The sequence below is a fragment of the Leucopleurus acutus genome, assembly GCF_964270905.1.
Source record: "Leucopleurus acutus genome assembly, chromosome: 5".
In the NCBI taxonomy this organism is placed as follows: Eukaryota; Metazoa; Chordata; class Mammalia; order Artiodactyla; family Delphinidae; genus Leucopleurus; species Leucopleurus acutus.
Window position 1 is genome coordinate 83,851,768 of NC_139147.1, and position 21,933 is coordinate 83,873,700.

General features: G+C 40.6%; 1 protein-coding gene across 6 annotated transcripts in view; it reads right to left on the reverse strand.

Annotated features, from left to right (window-relative positions):
- KLHL24 (kelch like family member 24) overlaps positions 1 to 14,933 on the reverse strand; it is a 39,228-nt gene extending 24,295 nt beyond the window's left edge. For 2 of the 6 annotated variants that reach the window (XM_082840154.1, XM_082840149.1), the window contains exons 1-4: positions 14,868 to 14,933; positions 9,975 to 10,105; positions 8,515 to 8,556; positions 3,742 to 4,722 (exon numbers count right to left, since the gene is read on the reverse strand). In XM_082840154.1, coding sequence (XP_082696280.1) covers positions 3,742 to 4,661 — 920 coding nt within the window. In that variant the 5' untranslated portion in view covers positions 4,662 to 4,722; positions 8,515 to 8,556; positions 9,975 to 10,105; positions 14,868 to 14,933. Of the gene's footprint in view, positions 1 to 3,741; positions 4,723 to 5,479; positions 5,501 to 8,514; positions 8,557 to 9,974; positions 10,106 to 14,867 lie in introns of those variants that run through there. The other 4 variants (XM_082840150.1, XM_082840151.1, XM_082840152.1 and 1 more) reach the window with 4 other exon arrangements.
- Positions 14,934 to 21,933: the final 7,000 nt, after the last annotated feature.

The window sequence follows — 21,933 nt, forward strand, 5'->3', positions numbered from 1 at the left end:
TTTAACTTGTCTCCATCGAGCTGAAGCTAACTTCCAGTTTCCAGGAAACAGCTAAATGCAGCTAAGTGACACCATAAGGAAGCAATCAGACTAATACAGAAGGTGGAATATTTTTCTGGACAACTTGACCATGAACAAGTCAGAATCATAAAAAAGAAACTTTTGAAATAAAAGACTTCATGGAAATAACCAGATGCAATAAGTAGTCCTGGACTGGATCCAGATTCATTAAAGGACAGTTTGGAAAAGACTGGGGAAATATGAATACGGATTGGATATTAAATAATATGAAAGAATTATTCTTAACTTTGAGGTTAATTTTGCCTATGTTATTGTTTTAAAGATGCATCTTCAAGTAAATATATATATTTTATATATGTATAACTATATGTATATAATTAAAAAAAAACATTGGCTGAATGACTGAACGAATGAAAAAGTCTGGGCTGGAGATATAGTTTTGATAGTCAATAGCAAGCATGGTAATCAAAACCATGAGAATAGATGAGATCATCTAGGAAAGTATCAAGGCAAGATGAAGAGAGGTTAACCAAGGGAATATCAACATTTCAGACACTAGAAAAAGTGCTATCAAATTGAAAATGAGTAGCTGGAGAAGAGGACCATGAGGGAAATTGTACTCCTGAAGCTAATGGAAGAGAGTTTCAAGACAGATTAAAGCAATTAAAAATGTCAGTTCCTAAACAGAGATCAAGGTGAATAAAGACTGAAAAGAGGCTAACAAATAACAAACAGAAGGTCACTGATGACCTGATTGAGAGGAGTTTCAGTAGACTGACTGGAGCAGAAGTCAGAGGAGTGAGCTGCAGTTGAAGAAGTGGAGGCATCACTCCTCTTACAAAGTTTGTAGCTTCTCAGAAAGATGAGAACCTGTATAAATAATACATATTGTTCAGATAAGGAAATTCGTAGTGATTAGTACTAACATGCAGTAATAGGTAAGTGGAAGACAGAATATAAACGATAGAAGGTGATGGCAGAGTTGTAAAATAAAGGATTCCTCCAGATTCCTCACGTAATACATAAAATATAAGATTTACATAAAATAAATATCTGCTATTATATTTACAATAGTTTGCAAATTCAATAAAACTATAGTTTGATTTTTTTCCTGCTGGCCTCCTATCATAATCTTATATAGATGTGTTTCACTGTATGAAATGGATTGGTTCCCTTAAAAATTGGATCCCTTAAAATTGTAATTTTGTGAATCAAATAACTAAGAAAATCAGAAAATTCTCTAGTTATAACGTAAGCCTAATTACCTTTAGGCTGCACTCTGATTTCATTCCGGTCATATCTTTATAAACAAATAATTTTAATATAAATGACTTTTGATTCTACAACATATATTCCTTGGTCCCTATTCTAATCCTATGCAGATGGGAGATATGGGGGATAGATATTATTAACTCTATTTGACCCAAAACCATTCTGTCTACCACAGGGGATTCTGTTTGTAAAAATATACGATTCTACCCTTGGAAAGACCCTGTTTGCCCAGAAAAGTTCTGGAACAGCCCCAAAGCTGTTTAGCTTTCTTAAGTAATACATTTAAGAACCTTGGTCTGTCACATTCTCAGGCTCAGCCGAAGTCTCTTAACAGTCCTAAATGGAAGAACTTAAAAAAAATCATCAGTATATTTTATAGAATAAAACTGCAGGTTTTGTTCTTTGTTAAAAGACTAGGAGTAAAGTATTTTATATTTCTTTTTTTTAAATTTGTTTTATTTTTTTTGGCTGCTTTGGGTCTTCGTCGCTGCGTGCGGGCTTTCTCTAGTTGCGGCAAATGGGGGCTACTCTTCGTTGCGGAGCACAGGCTCTAGGCGCGTGGGCTTCAGTAGTTGTGGTACACAGGCTCAGTATTTGTGGCTCACGGGCTCTAGAGTGCAGGCTCAGTAGTTGTGGCTCACGGGCTTAGTCGCTCTGCAGCATGTGGGTTCTTCCCAGACCAGGGGTCAAACCCGTGTACCCTGCATTGGCAGGCGGATTCTTAACCACTGCATCACTAGGGAAGTCCTTATATTTCTTTCTTATAAAACAATTACTTTTAACTAAAGTAGCCTGACTTTGAAGAGAAAATGCACTCTAACCCTAATACGAAGAAATATTATGTTAAATTTTTTTTTAAATAAATTTATTTATTTTTGGCTGTGTTGGGTCTTCGTTTCTGTGCGCGGGCTTCCTCCAGTTGCGGCGAGTGGGGGCCACTCTTCATTGCGGTGTGCAGGCCTCTCACTGTCGCGGCCTCTACCATTGTGGAGCACAGGCTCCAGACGCGCAGGCTCAGTAGTTGTGGCTCACGGGCTTAGCTGCTCCACGGCATGTGGGATCTTCCCAGACCAGGGCTCGAACCCGTGTCCCCTGCACCGGCAGGCAGATTCCCAACCACTGCGCCACCAGGGAAGCCCCTACGTTAATTTTTGTAATAATAGTTACTCAATATTGTATCCAATTTATAAAGAAGTTCAGACTGTCAAGTACTGGGAGTTTTCTTAAAGTGGGTCAGACCAACACTACACTATATAAATAATAATGGCCAATAATTTTTAAAGCACTTCCTATGTACCACTTTCTATGCTGAGAAGCTTAAGGATTACTGCATTAAATAGTTTCAATGGCAAAACCTGTGAAGTAAGCACCATTTATCATAATTTTCATTTTACATATGAAGAAACAGATTAAATATTGCTATATCCAAACTAGTGTAGATTTTAAAGACATGTTATCTCACAATATGCTGAATTTTAATTAAAAACATGCTATCTCACAATATGCTGAATATTAATCACATGCCAAAAGAATGATAATCAAAATCAATGCCAAAAATGTGGTTTGAGAGCTACGCTATAGTGAATTTATAGAAAAAGTGAAGGTGGTATGGGAAAATAAACATCAGTTTCACACAATGTGAATATATTTAACACTATTAAACAGTACACTTAAAAATGGTTAGGATGGTAAATTTTATGTTATGTGTTTTTTACCACACACACCAAAAAAGTTAGCTTTGTTAGAAAAATATTTAAAAGATTCTTTACTATAATATTTCTCACAATAGCCAATTTTGGCTTATTCATAGTAAAACACGTTTAATACTATTCCTTCCCTTATTAAGGCATAGAGATTATTTTTCTACAGTTTATGAATTAAAATCTATAGGTGTTTTAAATCTAGTAACTGTGGCAATGAGAAAAGATCTGAAGCCTTGGTTTTACATCTGAGAACCCCCTCAATCTATATTAGCTTACTTACTTCACCTCTATATTTCATGCTGTCTGTTAGGAAAACGGTTAGTCTGTGAATATACAAATTGTTTTTTATAAGTAGAGGCAGTCCAACAGAGTCTAACAAAGTCTAGCTACCTTACATCCAAAGATCTTTAGGGGAAAAAAAAGTGGAATAAATTTGTTACCCTACAAAGGTTAAGAGAAATTAAAGAAATATGTTGAAACATACATAGCTGCAAAGACCCTCTGCAGTGCCATCTCGTAGCTCAGAATAACAGTAACGAAAAATGCTATTGTTGAATCTAGTCTTCACTGGGAGAGAAATTCTAATGATTTGTAATCCAAAACAAATCTCAAATTATATAAAGCAACATGCAGATGATACATATAAATGACTACACTGAGATTACACTCAGGAAGTTTTAAAATATTTTAAAAACAAAAATTTTTGTTAATTATGTTGTAGTTAATATGTAAACAGTCTTCTTACCTGCGTGGCCTTGTCCTTGGGGACATCATTTCATTCCCAAGTATGTGGTACCGTCTTGCTTCATGCAACAGCTGATAACACTCAGGAGAATTCTGGATCAGTTGGTCCACCTCAACTGTCTGAACAAAGTAGTTGGGATGCAACAGCGGGAGTCTCACATGTGTCAGGAGCTCATGTAACAGTGGTCTTCTCAGATCAACAGCACGATAGACCCAACGCATGACGGCTTCAAAAACCATCTCCTCTTTGCCAATGACAAGTTCATCACTACAAATATAATCAATAAGTTCATCTTTGTCAAGCTCAAGAAATTCTTCATGCTGGGACACATCCTCAAAAGTCTGTAATGCAAAATGCTTGCATTTTGTGAAGAGTGTTTTGAGGGAATGGGTATCAGCAAAGCGCTGGATTCCTAAGCAATTGCAAGGATCAAGTTGCTCCTCCAAGAACTTGGCACATGCATCACGGAGAACACTAATCTGAAAAAGGCTTGATGTTTCAAAGAGATACTGTACATTCTCTGTAGTGATCTTCACTTTTCCAGTATAAACATACTGCAAAAAACATTCCATAGCTTCAGCTAAAATACCATTGATCTCAACCAACATTTCTCGGCTTTCCCTGTGGTCATTACAAAACATAGCTCTGAAGTAGCTACTACAGGCTGAGAGAACAGCTCTATGGCAAGGAAATTCTTTTCCTTCCACACAAATGATAACATCTGTGAACAAACGACTATCTCGGAATTCATTAAATATCTGGAGTATGTTTTCAGCATGGGATGATCCTGAAGAGAAGTCAAAAAACTCACGGCCTGTCAGAGATTTAGGGTCCATTTCAAAAACTTTACGCTTTGTTGCTGGTGAATCACGCACTCCGAGATCCTCTCTGTTTAGTCTTCGTCCCAATATTAGTACCATTGTTACATCAGTTGACTATATAATTGTTGAGAAATAACTGTTAAGGATCTTCCTTATGTGGCTAAAAGTAAAAAAAAATTAACCTATTTCAATATGTAGAAAGTTCAGTACTCAACTGACATTTCATTTTGATGTAAACACTACAATAAAATTACACAATCAATATATTTCATACAGGCTTTAAAGCACTATATCTCATTTTAATAAAAACTGATAAATAAAAATTTATACAATTAGAACATTAGGGGTAATTTGCAATAGTAGTCCTTAAACCCCCCCAGTTGAAAAGATGCTATGTAAGTTGTTACTAATAATGTAAGTTGTTACTAATTACTAATAACCTTCTGTTTCCCTTTTACACAACTGGGTTTCAGTTACTGAATGTAGAGTTAAGTCAGAATGCTGTAAGACACAGAACTTGAGTACATTCAAACCCTAATATAAATGTTTATTATTTTAACATAGTGCTGCTAAGAAGAATTCAGCTATATCTATCAATGGCCTTTAAAAATATGTATGTTGTTTGAACAGTAAGTAGATAGATTGCTTTCTAGCAATCTATCTTAAGGAAATAATCAGGATTATACGGAAAGATTTATCTATAGTTGTTCAATGCTGTATTAATAGAAAATACTTAAAACAACCTAAGTACCCTACAATAGCGGATTAGTTAAACCATAGTACATATTAAGGATGGAACACAGTCCCTGCAGCCATTAAAAACTATATAGACTATTTAATGACACGGGGAAGCATTAACCAGGTAGTAAGTAAAAAGCAGATATCAAAACATATGCAAAAGGGTATAAATACACTACCAAATGTAAAACAGATAGGTAGTGGGAAGCAGCCGCATAGCACAGGGAGATCAGCTCGGTGCTGTGTGTCCACCTAGAGGGGTGGGATAGGGAGGGTGGGAGGGAGACACAAGAGGGAGGAGATATGGGGATATATGTATATGTATAGCTGATTCATTTTGTCATACAGCAGAAACTAACACACCATTGTAAAGCAATTATACTCCAATAAAGATGTTAAAAAAAAAACTGAAGCAAGAGTTAGAGCTGGACTAGGGGTATCTGATAAGGATTTTTCTCAGATTCTCCCCATTCTAGGTAGGTCTCTAAGAATTTTTATCTAAAGCAGCTGGGAGACTTATGAAGCTCTCTGTATGCTACGTAAGCACAAATTATAGTATAGATGTATGTATGTATAAATGTTTTTACTGCTGGAAAAGGAAAAAAATACACAAAAAACATACAAACAAAAAACATATGCAAAGAGGGGTGCAGTGGATAAGACTCTGCACTCCCAATACAGGGGTCCTGGGTTCGATCACTGGTCAGGGAACTAGATCCCATATGCATGCCGCAACTAAGGAGCCGACATGCTGCAACCAAGAAGCTGGTGAGCCGCAACTAAGGAGTCCATGTGCCACAACTAAGGAGCCCACCTGCCACAACCAAATAAATAAATATTTTTAAAAATACGCAAAGAAAATAAAAAAATTTAAGTATCATTACATCTAGGCATAGAAAAAAGGAGGCACGTATGTCAAATGATAAGTATTTATTTATCTTCTGTCTTCCTCTATTTTACCCAAAATCTGCACTATAATTATATAGTACTGGGTTTTTAGATTTTTTTAAATGTATGTTATTTATGCCCTGCTCCCTTTCACTGATAAGAAACATACTCAAATCTCCCTCAAAAACGGCTCTGAATAGGTAACTGATGGATTGAGGCACTGGACTATAGCTACCAATTCTCTTAAATTTTGATTTTTAAGGTGGTTCTTCTACTCCTACTCTCTTTTCACAAATCTCTATAAGTTGATATGTGATCCAAAGTGTTATTTGTAATTGGCTTCTACCTCCATACATTTAAAAAATATATAAATTTATTTATTTTTAATTTTGGCTGCATTGGGTCTTCATTGCTGTGCGCGGGCTTTCTCTAGTCGCGGGGAGCGGGGGCTACTCTTTGTTGCAGTGTGCAGGCTTCTCATTGTGGTGGCTTCTCTTGTTGAGGAGCACGGGCTCTAGGCACATGGGCTTCAGTAGTTGTGGTGTGTGGGCTCAGCAGTTGTGGCTCATGGGCTCTAGAGCACAGGCTCAGTAGTTGTGGCACATGGGCTTAGTTGCTCCGTGGCATGTGGGATCTTCCCAGACCAGGGCTCGAACCCGTGTCCCCTGCATTGGCAGGCGGATTCTTAACCACTGTGCCACCAGGAAAGCCCCCATACATTTTTGCTTTCTCAAAGTTTAAATGAAAATGTGTTCAGAATGCAAAACAAAATAACATACTGCAAGTACTAAGAATTTCCCTTTGGCTAAAAGTGACAAGTAGGAAAAAATAAATGAAAAGACACTCTGCTTTCTGTATCCAATAATTTTACTGTATCTGGTATTTGTTATCTGGTATCTTATTGTATCTGTATCTGATAAATTTGGGGATAGCATATTGAGTGAGTTGGATTAATATAAGGCTGATTAAAATTTTATATAAGTTAAAGGTCTTTTTATGCTATTTTCTGCCCCTGAATTCTCACGGCTATTTTCTTTGATTGTTGACTGCCAAGAGGTCTTCCACTGCTTTACCAGAAAATCCTGAATTAGAATAGCTATAAAATCACCTGGTATTAAATGCATTCAACAGCAACAAGATACTTGTCTACTGCTTTGTATGTAAAAGAGACTATCTCATAGATCTGGGCTATTTCCTTCCAAGAAGCTTCTGTGTGGCTTTTTGGACAGCCTCACTTTCTCTGGACTTTCTGAGAACTCTTCCATGAACTAGTCCACAACAGCACGAAATATAAACTCTTTGTATTGATGACACACTAAATGATTTATGCAATTGTGTCTTAGGAATATGAGATGCATTTCAGAGTGTATCCTTTGGGCTTCCAGATGTAATTCAGTAGACTTTAAAATTAGACTGAATTCTTCTAAAAATTTAGCAAATATCAAAGCATCATTATTCCCATCAGGAAAAAGTAGTAAATAAGTAGGCAAAACATGACGACAATGTTTGTTCCCAAGAAATATAATGACTGAAAATAATACCTACATAAGTTAGTGGATGCAAGGGTGACTGGACTCTCAATGACTGACTGCCAAAGATATATAATTTGTCTAGAAAAGGTAGTATCCCTTTCTTTCTCTCATTTCCTTCAGGAGCTTTATTCTTGGAACTAAACTCTCACTTAAAAGGAAGATTTTTAAGAGAAAGATTCTTCTGGTTAAGAGTACACTAGAGTTTATTTCCAACTACAGAACTCATAAATGTTGTAGACCTAGTTTCAGATTGCTAGGTAGATTTAAAAATTACCTGTTTTTGGCCTATGTCCCAGAAAAATGAAGGGAGATAACTTATTTTAGTGTCTTTTGGACTGGAGAAACGGTAGAATAGGGACTGAGGATATTCGGAAGGAGTAGAAAGGAGTGTGTAAACAGCTTATCTGGGGGCTTCCCTGGTGGCACAGTGGTTAAGAAGCCGCCTGCCAATGCAGGGGACATGGGTTGGGTTTGAGCCCTGTTCCGGGAAGATCCCTCATGCCACGGAGCAACTAAGCCCATGAGCCACAACCACTGAGCCTGCGCTCTCAACTAGAGAAAGCCCGCATGCAGCAACGAAGACCCAACGCATCCAAAAATAAATAAATTTATTTTTTTAAAAAAAAGTTTATTTGGTAACAGAAAAGTCTGTGATGCTGCCTTCCTATCTGATCTTGAGGATAGAATTGTTCCCTGTTACTCTGATGGTCTGTGACGCCTGGTTGAAGGAAAATGATTTACATTTTCTAATAACAATGCTTAGAGAGTTTATAAACGTTATATAAATATAATACCTTTTTAACATTTGCTTGATCAAAGCCCCAGTTTTTCCACACCTAAAATAAATGGAAAACAGCAACACATAAATCAGATAGTAATCACTTTGTGTATAATTGGTGTTATTTACTAATATGTTGAAAGAAGGTTTTAGTAGATTTCAGTTTGTGACTGGAAGTTTACTTCTGCATAGGAAAACCAATCCTGAATAATCCTTAAAGCAAATTAATAACTTTATGCTATATCTAAAATAGTTTCCTTATTTATCAACTTCCTTGACAATTTTATCCTGCAGTAAGGTTTCTTGAGTGAAAGATGAGTAAACAAATATTCATGTCAACATCAAGCTAACGGTGGAATTGAGATGAGGAAACACATCCTATGATAACTCTGCACTGGATATTTGAAGAATGTCTGGTAACTAATGTTTCATCTGAGTTTGGGGTCATTAAATAATTCTGAGTTGGTCTATCAATACTACCCAAAGCAAACAGTTTAGTCATTATATATTTTATATAACTATGAAAGCAATGACAAAATCTCAAGTATTCTGGGTAATTCAGGAAAAAACATTTCAGTTTTTAATTCTTAGTTATCTAGATTATCCATATAGAATCACCATGCTTATCAAGTAATTATGTTAAATTTTTTAGTATATAAATGCATATTTCTTCTGCTTTTTTGATCCTTATAGACTTTAGTACCAGTAGAAACCAACAAATTCAGCACAATTTTTCATTGTTGTTGTTGGAAGGGGAAGAGAGGAATGCTTAAGAGAGAATACTGGAACCTTGAACTGTACACAATACCAACAGTATTTAAGCACAAATGATTCTGGTTTCTGGCCTAGATATCTATAAATAGAACTCATAAATTCTTAACAAGTTTAGGCAAATTCAAAAGTGGATCCAGAAAACCAAGATATGGACTACTGATTTTTTTCTACATGTATACACAAACACACATCTCTATACTCTGATTATTGTTTGATTGCGAAGTGAATGTTATCTTGCTTGTTTCCTTATTTGCAAAAGTCAATCTAACTTGTGTATATCTTGGTAAAGAATATTTCAACTTGGTCAAATTAGGGGATTGTTAGTCCTAGCTAAGTAAGTTTTTCCCCCAATAAGACAATAAGATCCTGAGCCAATGTAGGGATTCGAGTCAATTCAAGAAACAATTGTAGAGAGCCTACCCCCTGTCTGCCACTGGGGTGGTAAATATTGGATTCAGATCCAATTTTAGATGCTGTGGGGTTGGCTAAGATTAGAATCAAACAAGAACTCAAAGATTGATACTACAATAGATTCAAATTCTCAGTGTTTCTCTAGCAGAAAACACAAATTGTTCTTCTGCTGGAGTGCAAATGGGAATACATTCTCTCATGACTGATCTAGTCTAGAATTATACCTTAAGGAGTAGAAGGGCAAGGCAACTCACCCGGGCATTTTCTGCAGGGTTTTTAGGTAATACTTACCAACCTAATCAGTAAGGGCTAGGGACCGAGGAGGTCAGTGTAGGAGGTCCAAAGGTGTTATATAGTATCAGAATTGATTTTAGAGTGTAGAACTGCAATCAAGCTTATTTTTCCTTTAGCATGCAGGACCCCTATACAAAGAAACAAGTTACTATTAGCCTTAAGATAGCATGGATTAGTGAGGGGTTTACAAAGACTAATAAACACCAGATGGTAAAGGAAACTAACAACATTTTGACTAACATGGTCCCTGCAACTTGCAGTAATGAATTGCTACATGCTATGCTCCACACTACTCCATTTTCTCAAATTGAACTTTGAAGAACAACATAGCAGAAACAGCAAAATTACTAAAGAATTAAGAGTTTTATCTTTAAAGATATACAGTAACTCAACAGAAGGAAAGTCAGAAAACACTGTAACATAGTAAATCTATTATTTAAAAATAACTAGGAAATATTTAACATGGAAGTATCTGAAACCAAGCAGTTTTTTCCACCACATTTTCTCAAACGCTAATTTATTTGAACCATTCTATTTAATGACCACTTTTTAAAAGTCGTAAATTTATACTCTTCAATTTAAACCTTTACTCTTGGAGTAGTGGTTCCTGAACCAAATTTTACAAATGCAACACCTGAAGTCCAGTGTTCAAGCTGTTATTTTCAACATTTCTCTTTTTCTTAATGAAACCACCAATAACATACTTACTCACCATAAGATATCAGAAACCAAAAAAAAAACCCTTAAATTTCTTTGTCTAGAATTATAGCAAGTGATTATCCCTTGTTTACATGAACCTGAAATAGTCAATACATTATTACTTTGATTAATGAGAGAAAGAGAAATAAGAGGTATCTGATGATGAAAAATTTAGGAGTTCTTAAGCAATGTGTCAGACTAAACAATTATGGTTCTATAACTGAAAAAAGAATACTGTCTTCTCCCAAATCACAGAACAAAAAAATTGAACTTATCCATTCACTGTTTCTCTCCCTTGCTTTAAAACTTTTGGCTACTAATATTCCCCAACCCCCAAAGGAAGAAAAAAAAATTGTTAATCATCATACTTGATATAAAGCTGTCCTACTGAACCTACTTGACATGTAAACTTAATGTCCTTGGTTTTATCTTGCTAGAAGATATCTAATGCATTGTTTTATTTTAAAATCTTAAGACCTGTAGATATATAGTTATGTTTTCTTTTAGCGAAGTTGTTTTTGGGGGCTTCCCTGGTGATTCAGTGGTTAAGAATCCACCTGCCAATGCAGGGGACATGGGTTCGAGCCCTGGTCCAGGAAGATCCCACATGTCGCAGAGCAACTAAGCCCATGTGCCACAACTACTGAACCTGTGCTCTAGAGCCCGCGAGCCACAACTACTGAAGCCCACGTGCCACAACTACTGAAGCCCGCACACCTAGAGCCTGTGCTCCGCAATGAGAAGCCACCGCAATGAGAAGCCTGAGCATGGCAACGAAGAGTAGCCCCCGCTTGCCGCGACTAGAGAAAGCCCGCGCGCAGCAACGAAGACCCAACGCAGCCAAAAATAAAAATAAAAAAAATAAATAATTTTTTTTAAATTGTTTTTGGTTCTCTTATTAGAATTAATTAAATCTGCAAGGACATGACCCAGTACTCTGCCACTTGAACAAGTTTGAGATCCAACATTTTTCGTGACCTCTTTATGGATAAAAGCACTTTGAAGTCAGTGATTTTTATTTACCTTAGTGGTGATACAAATTATTTACAGAAGTAAGTTTTAGAAAGCACTGAGTAAAGAGCAAAGCCTAATGACTTTTAGACATCAATTTAGCAGACTTTAAGATGTGCCAAATGCTAAAATATTGTAGCCCCTGGGTGATGAATTTAGGCAGAGTGACAAACTTTAATTTAAAAAAGCTAGTTTAGCTATTGTTTGTTTGTTTTTTGCGGTACGCGGGCCTCTCACTGTTGTGGCCTCTCCCATTGCGGAGCACAGGCTCCAGACGCGCAGGGTCAGCGGCTATGGCTCATGGGCCCAGCCGCTCCGTGGCATGCGGGATCCTCCCGGACCGGGGCACGAACCCGTGTCCCCTGCATCGGCAGGCAGACTCCCAACCACTGCGCCACCACCATTGTTTTTAATAGGAGAAAGAATAGGGTTTTAAAATATCAACAGTTGTCAAGTGGCCACATACTCTTTGTTTCAGTCACAACAGAAATAGAATCATACAAAATATATATGCTTATATATTTCATATACTTATGAGGATATACTAGGATATTTTATTTACATTTTTTATACAATCCATACCTAAATATTTATTGAAAAAGGATGTCCCAAATTCCTAGGTAAGAAAAAAGTACATACAGGGACTTCTCTGGTGGTCCAGTGGTTAAGACTCTGCGCTCCCAATGCAGGGGGCCAGATTTCGATCCCTGGTCAGGAAACTAGATCCCGCATGCTGCAACTAAGAGATCCCCCCGTGCTGCAACTAAGACCTGGTGCAGCCAAATAAATAAATATTTTTTTAAAAAAGGAGTATATACAAAAAAATAACTGCAGTCCCTCATTTAATGAATAGTATTTGTTTTTCACAGGCTTGACCTTTGGGTTTTAATAAAATGGCAGAAAAACAAAGAAACTAATACAAAGTTTTCTGAAAAAGCATTAAGGTTTTAGCAACTTGGACAAAAGCCAAGAAAGTTTAAATTAAAGGTGATAGTAAACTCCAACTCAGAATATTATTTCTTCTTCCTGTTTAGAGACTAAACAGGCTTTGTCTGGATAAGCAGGCTTTGTCTGGATAAGCAGACTTATGAGTGGTGGTTTTATTTTTTACAAAGGTTAGAGGTTTGCAACTTGTACTTATTTAGAAATGTTAAATGCCTTCAATGCACAAGAGATGAGGCAGTTCAGGATCACAGAAGCTGCTCCTTCGGGCATAGTCATCCCAACTTGAATTTTAAAAATAAATTAAGAATGCATACAATGAGAACTGTTCATAGTCAATTCCTGCTTCACTCAGGGTGCTCAATCTACCTCCTACAGAAATGCACTGTCTTGGGTGAATTCCTACAGATTTATAGGAAAATAAAATCTGATAAAACCCAAGTTACCTATTAAATCACAGATTAGGAAAACCGCATCTTCAACACACTGTGGCTAAAATCTAAAATGATTGTTCTTGTAGATTTTATTACTGTCATCATAGAAGAGTGAGCTATAATCCCCCAAACAAGGAAACAACTCATCTAAACCGGGGTATAGAAGAATCTTAACTTTTTTGGGGGGGCGGGGGGGAGGATAGCCTCAAGTTATTTTTTTAAAAAATAGAATTCTAATTTTACATCTTAGTCGACAGCAAGCAGATTTTTCATCTATTTTACGTATTTGACAAAAACCAACCTCGCCGGTGGACATAAACAGTCTGTAGCTGCAAATACTAAGAGATGATTTTTAAAAAGCTGTTCAAGATAGCAAGTGATTAATCATTAAAATCCACTAACATTAACTGCGACAGGTCGCTGCCTCAGGGGTGACTGTGAGGCACTCTAAAATGTGGCTTTACGGTCCTTATTTAGCTATTTAAACCCTGTTTACAGAACAGGCAGGAACTAATTCGCCTGATGGCTTTCTTCCCACCATCTGGGTAGACAGGGCGACAGGAGTTAAAGAGGGATAATTTTCCGGTCCTCCGCGGGCCCCAGAACAGGCTCAGGCAGAAGCCGCGGCAGCCACCAAAGGATAGCGGGTCAGCTGGGCTTAGCTCCCGAGTCCCCCGGCTCGGCAGCGCGCGCCGCCAGAAGCTCCGCTCGGGTCTCAGCTGCACAAGAGGCGAGCGCGCGCTCTCGCGTGTCCTCCAGATCACCTTCAAGGGGGCGGGGAAGAACTGCCTGGGCAAGTCCACCTCGCGACAAGACATCCACCAATAAACACTCGGAACTCGCCCAGTCGTTCCGCCCGAAAGCACCCGCAGGGCCCCAATCCCCGCCGCGTTAACAGTCTTCGCCCCGAGTGTCCAGAACCTGGGGGCGGGGCCATTAGGAACTAAATTAAGAAACCGAGGCCTGGAGTGGTGGGAAGGGGAGATTAGGCGGGGACTCCGCCGGCGGAACGCCCGCTGCCCCGCCCGCGCCCGCTTCCGGGGGACCTTCTTTCTAGGGCCCGGCTCCCGGAGCGGGCCCCCAGGCGAGCGGTGGTAAACAAAGGCTCGCTGGCGGTGGGGGCGGGGGTAACGGTCAGGTGACGGCGCCGAGCACATTTCGCAACTGCTTTAATGGAGATTCTATAGCCTGCAGCCCTGGGACCTAACTTGACCCGTCAGTCCTCCCTGTTAGGATCAAACTGTCGCCCCCACCAAGCGGGAAGGTTTGATTTCAGACCTTCGCATTCTCAGCGCTACCTTCGATTAAAAAAGCGACGTTCCGTTCGAAGCCCATCGGCAAAATGCGGGACCCCTCTCCCCAGCCCTGTCTGCCAGCTGCTCCCCGTCCCCCAGGGTGACCCGCACCTGCTACCCCCCGCCCCGGCGGCCATGCCCCTCCCAACCCGCCCCCGGCGGGTGCGCCAGCAGCGCCGCGGTTCCGGGGCGGTAGTGTCAGGAATTGGGGGTGCCCTTCCTTTCAGAGTGTGGTTGCGGAACCGGGGCTGACAACCCCCAGGGGAGCCCCGGAGACCTCTCGCCCCAAACAGGGGCCCTGCAGCCCCACCCGCAATCTCTCCTCGGACCCCTCCTCTGGCTCCGAGAGGCCGACCGCCGCAGGCTTCCCTCCTGCAGACATCCCCGTGGTCAAGACCTCGGCCGCCCCTCCGCCCCCGGCTCTGGCCGGTTCCTCGCCTTTCGGCCGGTCCCGGAGCTGTCATCCCCAGGTACCTCTCAGCGAAGGCTGGAGGCGGCCCCCGCCGTACCTTAGCTTCCGGCGGCGAAGCGCTGTCTCCTGCGGCGGCGTCTCCTCGAGCCACCAGTCCCTCCGCACCTCACAACAAAGGAAACATGTGACCGCCCGGGCCAAAACACTGAGCGTCACGCAACCCTGGCCAATCCGAGTGGGCGCCCCCCGCCCCGGGAGACCCTGGGAGTTGTAGTTCCTATTCCGGGGGGGTGGCCGCCCCGGCAGCTTGGATTTCCCGCTATGGGGCGGGTGTCGGACGTGGGGCTTGAGATCCAATCCAAGGGCTATTGACTCGGAAACAGTTTTAGGTAGAGATAGGTTAAGAAACTGCATCCATGTTAGGAGCCTAGTGGGAAACCTCAGTCGGATGTTTATTGCCACGTCCCTAGGCAAAAGCACATAATCAAGAATTCTCAGAACCCTAGAGTTTGGGACCAGGCTTTAGAGACCTTTTAATTTGACCCCTTGGTATAGAATCGGGAAATCTGAGGATCTGAGAGATGAAAGGGACTACAACCCTAGTAGCTAGACAGCGCAGGGAAACTAAATTTCACTGTAAATCTATTACTGTCACCTGTATCATCCTGGGTTAACTTTCTATTTTAAAAGTACATGCAAATCAGACAAAGTTTTCACAAATCCCTGTTTTCTGATTCCCCAAAAGACAGTATTATTTTTTTAAATTTAATTTTATTTATTTTTTTATACAGCAGGTTCTTATTAGTTATCCATTTTATACATATTAGTGTATATGAAATAGAGACACAGATATAGAGAACAAATGTATGGACACCAAGCGGGGGAAGCGGCGGGGGTGAGGGCATGATGAATTGGGAGATTGGGACTGACATATATACACCAAAAGACATTATTTTATCTTTTTGTTTCAGCAAATATTTTTTTCAAGGTTGAGTACACCTCCAGATTTTGAAACATTTAACTAGTTTTTGGTTTCTGATATCAAAATTATAACTTCTCTCTCTTCCATAATTTATGAATACAGTCATGCTTTTATTAAATAAGAGGATGTGTTCCAGTGATCAGAGGTGTATATAATATAGAAGGCTTGTGTCCAGGCCTTTTAAACAGGCATTTTAGTTCTCTTTTCCATCTGTTATTAAAAATGAAAATACCTACCATTTATTGAGTTTCTGCTAAGCTCCAGACGGAGTGTTAGGCACTTTACGTATATCCTTTAATCTTCATAATAACCCAGCAAGATAGTGTTATAATCCCATTTTACAGGTGAAGAAACTAAGCCACATAGGGGATAAACATTTGGCCCTCGTCACTCAGTTATTAAGTGTTGAGGCTGGGGTTGACACATTTAAAATATATATATATATATATGTATTAATATAGGTACATAATTGTCTAAAAAGTGTATTTACAAAGTTAAATATTACAAGTCTAGTAGTACAACAGGAGTACCATCTCCCACCCTTCCTCATTCTTCATTCTCCAGAAGCAGCCACTTTCAACAATTTGAGCTATTCTGATATTTACATTTATCTTTCCATATAATGTATGGCTATTTCCCATTAAGGGAGCTGTCATCCCTGTCCCCCATCCTTCCAATATCTTACATTTCTGCTTAACTAATTATTTAATGTTTATGTTATTAAGACTATGTATTTATTGTTCAACGATGAGTTAAACAGTATACAACTTCCTTTCTTGGATGGCTTTTTATTTTTCCTTGGGTAGAAAGGCAGCTAAGCACCTGGGGGTCCTCAATACCATTATAAAGTTCCAACTCCCTGAGAGAGCATTTAAGGATCTTCCTGATGCACCCTGGGGCCCAACTCTGCAGCCTGAACACCAGCCTCAGTGAACTTCCCACAGGACTCTTGCCCAAAGGACTCTCGCTGTCTGTCTCCAGGCCATTCCCATCCATATCCTGCTCCCTATGCCCCTTATGCCCCCTCTTCCCCTTCACCCCATTCACTAGGTTAGCTCCTGCTCTTCCTTCCAGGAGTCAGCCTGTGAGTCCTCTTTCCAGGAAACCCTCCATTCATCCTCATTGCCCTCTGGGCTAGGTATCTCCCCTCCTTCTTCCCGCAGCAGCCCATCCTTACCTCCTTCCCAGCAGTTATCATACTAATTGTGTGACGTCACACTAATTGTGTGACATCACACTAATGCAGGGGTTAGGGGCTCTCATCCTCTGCACACCTGAAAATCTGTGTATAGTTTATAGTCAGTCCTCCACATACCCAGCTCCTCTGTATTGCTTCCACATCCACAGAGTCAACCAACCCTGGATGGTGTAGTACTGTAGTATTTACTACTGAAAAAAAAATCTGCATATAAGTGGACCTTTGCAATTCAACCCTTGTTGTTTAAGGGTCAGCTATATATTTACATGCCTTTCCCAACTGAGTATCCTCTGAAATGCCTGAGGTCAGGGATGATGTCTTATTCATTTTGTGTTGCAGTATACCAAGTAGATGTTCCATATGTATCTGTTAACCGGTGAGTGATCTCTACTTCTTGAGGTTAAGGGGCCTTGAGAGAAATAAAAGTGCCTCCAGACCACTTGGGACGCCCTTGGACTGGCCTGCATGACGAGGCCCTCAGATTCTCTTGGGGCAGATGGATGCCGGGTGATCAATCACAATTCTGAGAGTGGAAAGGAGTGAGGGGACTCACAGGACAGCAGCCCTGGAGACAGGCAAGGGCCTATTGATGGGTGTGGGAGCTCCTCAGGCAGCCCCCGGAATAGAGGTGGTTTGGGCATTGGTAGAGGGCCCTGGGAGTTAGGCGTACCCCACAAATCAGTGAGCATGCCCGCCTGGCAGCCTTTTCCTCAGCTGGGACTGGAACAGAAGCAGAGGTGTCAAGTCCAGGGGCAATCTGCTGAAATTGAGTGATTGTAATATGAATTAAAAAAAAATTTTATTGGAGTATAGTTGATTTATAGTGTTGCGTTAGTTTCAGGTGTACAGCAAAGTGAATCAGTTATACATATACATATATCCACTCTTTTTTTTTTTTTTAGATTCTTTTCCCATATAGGCCATTACAGCGTATTGAATGGAGTTCCCTGTGCTATACAGCAGGTTCTTATTAGTTTTTTATTTTATATAGAGTGGTGTGTATATGTCAGTCCCAATCTCCCAATTCATCCCTCCCCCCTCCCCCTGTAACATGATGTATTTTATGCAGTGTTTACAATCCAGGTCAGTTTGATCATTTGAAGTAGGTAGCTACTGAGGGGAATCCGAGGGTCTTCAGACCAATTTCCTCTCCTTTCAGGGATACAGTATATTGCTGCATATTCTGACTTCTTGCACACACCACATGGAAGTTCTTGTTCTGCTCTCCAGAGCATTCATGACAGCCTTTAAGGTCTGAAGGTGGCCAAGCGTCCGTAGCTCCTCCAGCCATTCTTTTATTTCTCGCCAGCCTGCTCCCCTTCCCCATGCAGACAACAGTTGGGACATAGTAAGTCATCACTCCCTAGACATACCACACACTTTCAGACTTCCCTGCCTCTGCTCTAGGTCTCTTGCACTTGAAGTCCCCCTGTCCCAAATTCCAGTAGAAATATTGGTCATCCTTTAAGGCCCATCTCTGGTGCCACCTGTTCTGATCCTCTCCTCTCTCCCTCACCTGTTGTGAAGCTGTGCACACCTCCCACATCCTTTATAATGTGGCACTAGCACTGTGTTTATACCCAGCCCTTGAATGCAGCTGGATCCTTTGACCAGCTACGGGCTCGGCACATTTGCCCCTTCCCTGCAACAAGCCCCAGCTGCAAAGCACTTGATGAATGGAGATTTTACTGAAGGTTTCACAAAGAGAATTATACAGCATCTCACATCGCAAAACTCCTTAACAATTCCCTTTAAACATCTCTGCTCCCTCACCTCAGCTCCTCCTTGGTACCAACTACTCCTCTTTTCCCACCATACACCCTTTCTCTGGGCCTCTGTCCAGCCACAAGATTGGGGTTCCTCCCCTTCCATGATCTCTGCCACCTTCCCCCTAGACAATCCCCTCTACCCTTCCACCCCGCCCCCCGCCATCTCTTTTTCAGTACTTTGCATTTTCACACTCATCACCTTTCAAACAAGAGAGTTCCACTCTTCAGAAGATACAGAATACCATAAATAACAAATTATCTCAGCGCACTCCACCCCCACCCTTTTTTCCTCCACAGACATGTTTAACATCTCAGCAAGTCTGTTACACAATAACTCCTCAGAGTGCTGAGTGGAGACAAGAGTGAACACAATACACTATTTGCTCGTGGCACCTGAGCCTCTCCAGTCTTGAGGCCTACCCCTTCCCTCCCTTCTCTGGTGAAGAGAGATGTGACTCATCTCTGCAGCTCTTTTGGATACAGAGGTCTGACTCTCTCTGACTCTGTAGTTACCAGGAAGGCTGTCTCACCCAGGCCCAGACAGTTTTGGGCCCTACTAGGCCAGTTAAACCTTGGAGTCAAACACAGTAGTATTAGGATTTAGCAAGGAAAGACATAGATGGAAAATTTTCCATTTTGAGATCTGGGAAAAGAGGTAAGTCTTCTGCCACCTAGAAGGTGAGCTCCCTACCCCTGCTCCCGAGCTTTTCCTTCTGAAACAAGAAATGTTTCTCTTGGGAGTGGTATGGGTGTGGTGGCAAGGCTTGCTTTATTCTCGAAACCATCCTTCACAGGTTGAAGTCGATGAGGTGCCAGGAATTGGTACCTAGGTGCCTCGGATCCTGTTTGTGACCAAACTTGCCACACCAGATGCAGGTAAGGATGACTGCTTACCACCGTGAGCCCTGGGCTCTGACTTCAGGGGACTGAGGCATACTTGCATCCTCCCTGCATGTGATGCTGGTCCCTGTTTTTCTCTTCATTCTTCTGCCCCAAGGACATCTGATTTCACCTCCCTCTATTCTTCCTGATTACTTCCCCAGTAATGAGAATTTAGGTGGCCCCTCTGGTCTCTGAAGAAACCTGATGTTTTGGAAGTTACTCCTGCCCTGACTGCTCTAGGTAGGCCTGATTCTCCAAGGGACACCTCATAGCACCTTGTCCTATGACTTGCTGCAGAACCCTCTCAGGTATGAACACATATGGAAAGTGTCTTCTGCTCATGGCATCTGGTCACAAGTTTAGGCCAGTTTTTAAAAATGACCATAATCCCACAGGCTGCTCAGCAGTCTGTCCCACAGATGGCTGTGAGTCCACATAGAATTCCTGCTGCTGGTCCCAGCAGACTTTGACTTCATCTCCAGTTTCTTGCCACCCTGTGACATTTAAGAGGCATGTACTAATTCCAAGTTGATGTTCCTCTGCTGTCTCTGGCACTCTTCTTCCAAATGCCTGCAGTTTAGGACAGTGTGTCTTGTCCATCTTGTGTCTTATCCATCCCTTTTGCTTGATGGGCAGCCTTCCAAGAATCCTTCAGTAGGTATGAAAGGGCTAGACCTGACCACGAGTATCTGCAGCAGACGTTTCCTATTCTTGAAAGACTGCATCCAGTTTCTTAGGAAATTGTGTTGGTTGAGGTTGGCCCACCTATCTCCAGCCCAAGAATTCTCACTGCTCATTGGATGCTCTGTCTGAAGCATCTGTTGCGAACAGTGCAACCTCCCAAAAACTTTAATGCAGATCTCAGAGCAGTTCCCACACACTGCTAGTCCAGGACCACCCTAATTTGTGCTGTTATTTTTCACTCCCTTACATAGCTTAGCGCTTTGACAGTCATGTTCTCTATCTCCCTATGAAGATTTGAAACCTACGTGTTTCCACTGGCGCTTTAGACTTGAAGAGTCTAGGTTCAAAACTTAGCTTTTTTTCTTACTAGCTATATAGTCTTGTGTAAATTACTTAATCTTTCTCAGTTTTCTCATCTGTAAAAATGAGGATAAAAACACCTACCTCATAGAATTGTTTTGAAGATGAAATGAGAAAAAAAATATAGTGTCTGGGATATAGTAAGTGCTCAATAACAACCAAATTTATTACTATTATTACTGTCCCCTTCCCCACCAATTCTAGCTATGTCCTCTATGCTCTGTCCTTTGCTTTAGGAGGGGTAAAGAAGGAAAGAAAGGAGGAGTAAAAGAATATATAGCCTTTGTAAACTATATTTGATAAAAAAAAAGCCTGAAGACATGAAGTGATTTAGAAAAGCTAGAAACCAAAGGCAGACTTTTTGAACATTCACCAGGGTGCTGTCCTCTAACTTCTTTTGTCTTTCCCAATGGGCATTTATAAGATTAAAAAAGAGAGAGACCGCCCACAAGATGTAGAAAAGCAATTTGCCTCTGCTCATAAAATATCCACACTCAAAGGCCACATCGCTGAACTTAAACCATGGTTGCCTTTGCGATGCAGACCAAGGGACTAAGAGTAGGGGTTGAGACCTTTGTTTTTTTCAGTAAGCTTTTGACAATTAAAAAAAACAAAAACAAAAACTACCTACATATATACACTTTTCAAATTTAAAAAAATGTTTTAAAAAGTGCTTGCCTGACTAATGTGATTAAAAATAAGCACCTGTGCTAACTATTGTGCAATCTCTTTTGCTTCCAGCCCCAGATCTCTCTGCAACTGGCCTAGAAAACAGCGAGGGCTCCTAGGTCACCAGCACACAGGGACAGATACTCGACGCTGCTTGTGACAGCATTGCAAGCACATGCCTGACATACTTTGGAAAGGCTGCCTGGTTCTATTACTGGTGCATGAAAGTTTTGCTCCGGTAGGAAATCTCTAAATTTAGATGATTTTCAGGATGAACTCTGAGTGATCTTTGTCCCCAACACGAGTAAGGAATTGGAGGTCACCTTGCTTTTTACTATTTATTTTTTAAATTTATTTACTTTATTTTAAATGCCAGAGTTGATGTTTTATAATGCAAAACTTTTGAAGATTGCCATTTAAAAAAAATAAATTTATTTATTTATTTTCAATAATAATAAATAAATAATAATAAATAAATAAATAAATTTATTTTTAATAAATAAATTTGGATCTTCGTTGCTGTGCGTGGGCTTTTTCTAGTTGTGGTGAGCGGGGTCTACTCTTCCTTGTGGTGCGTGGGCTTCTCATTGTGGTGGCTTCTCTTGTGCGGAGCACGGGC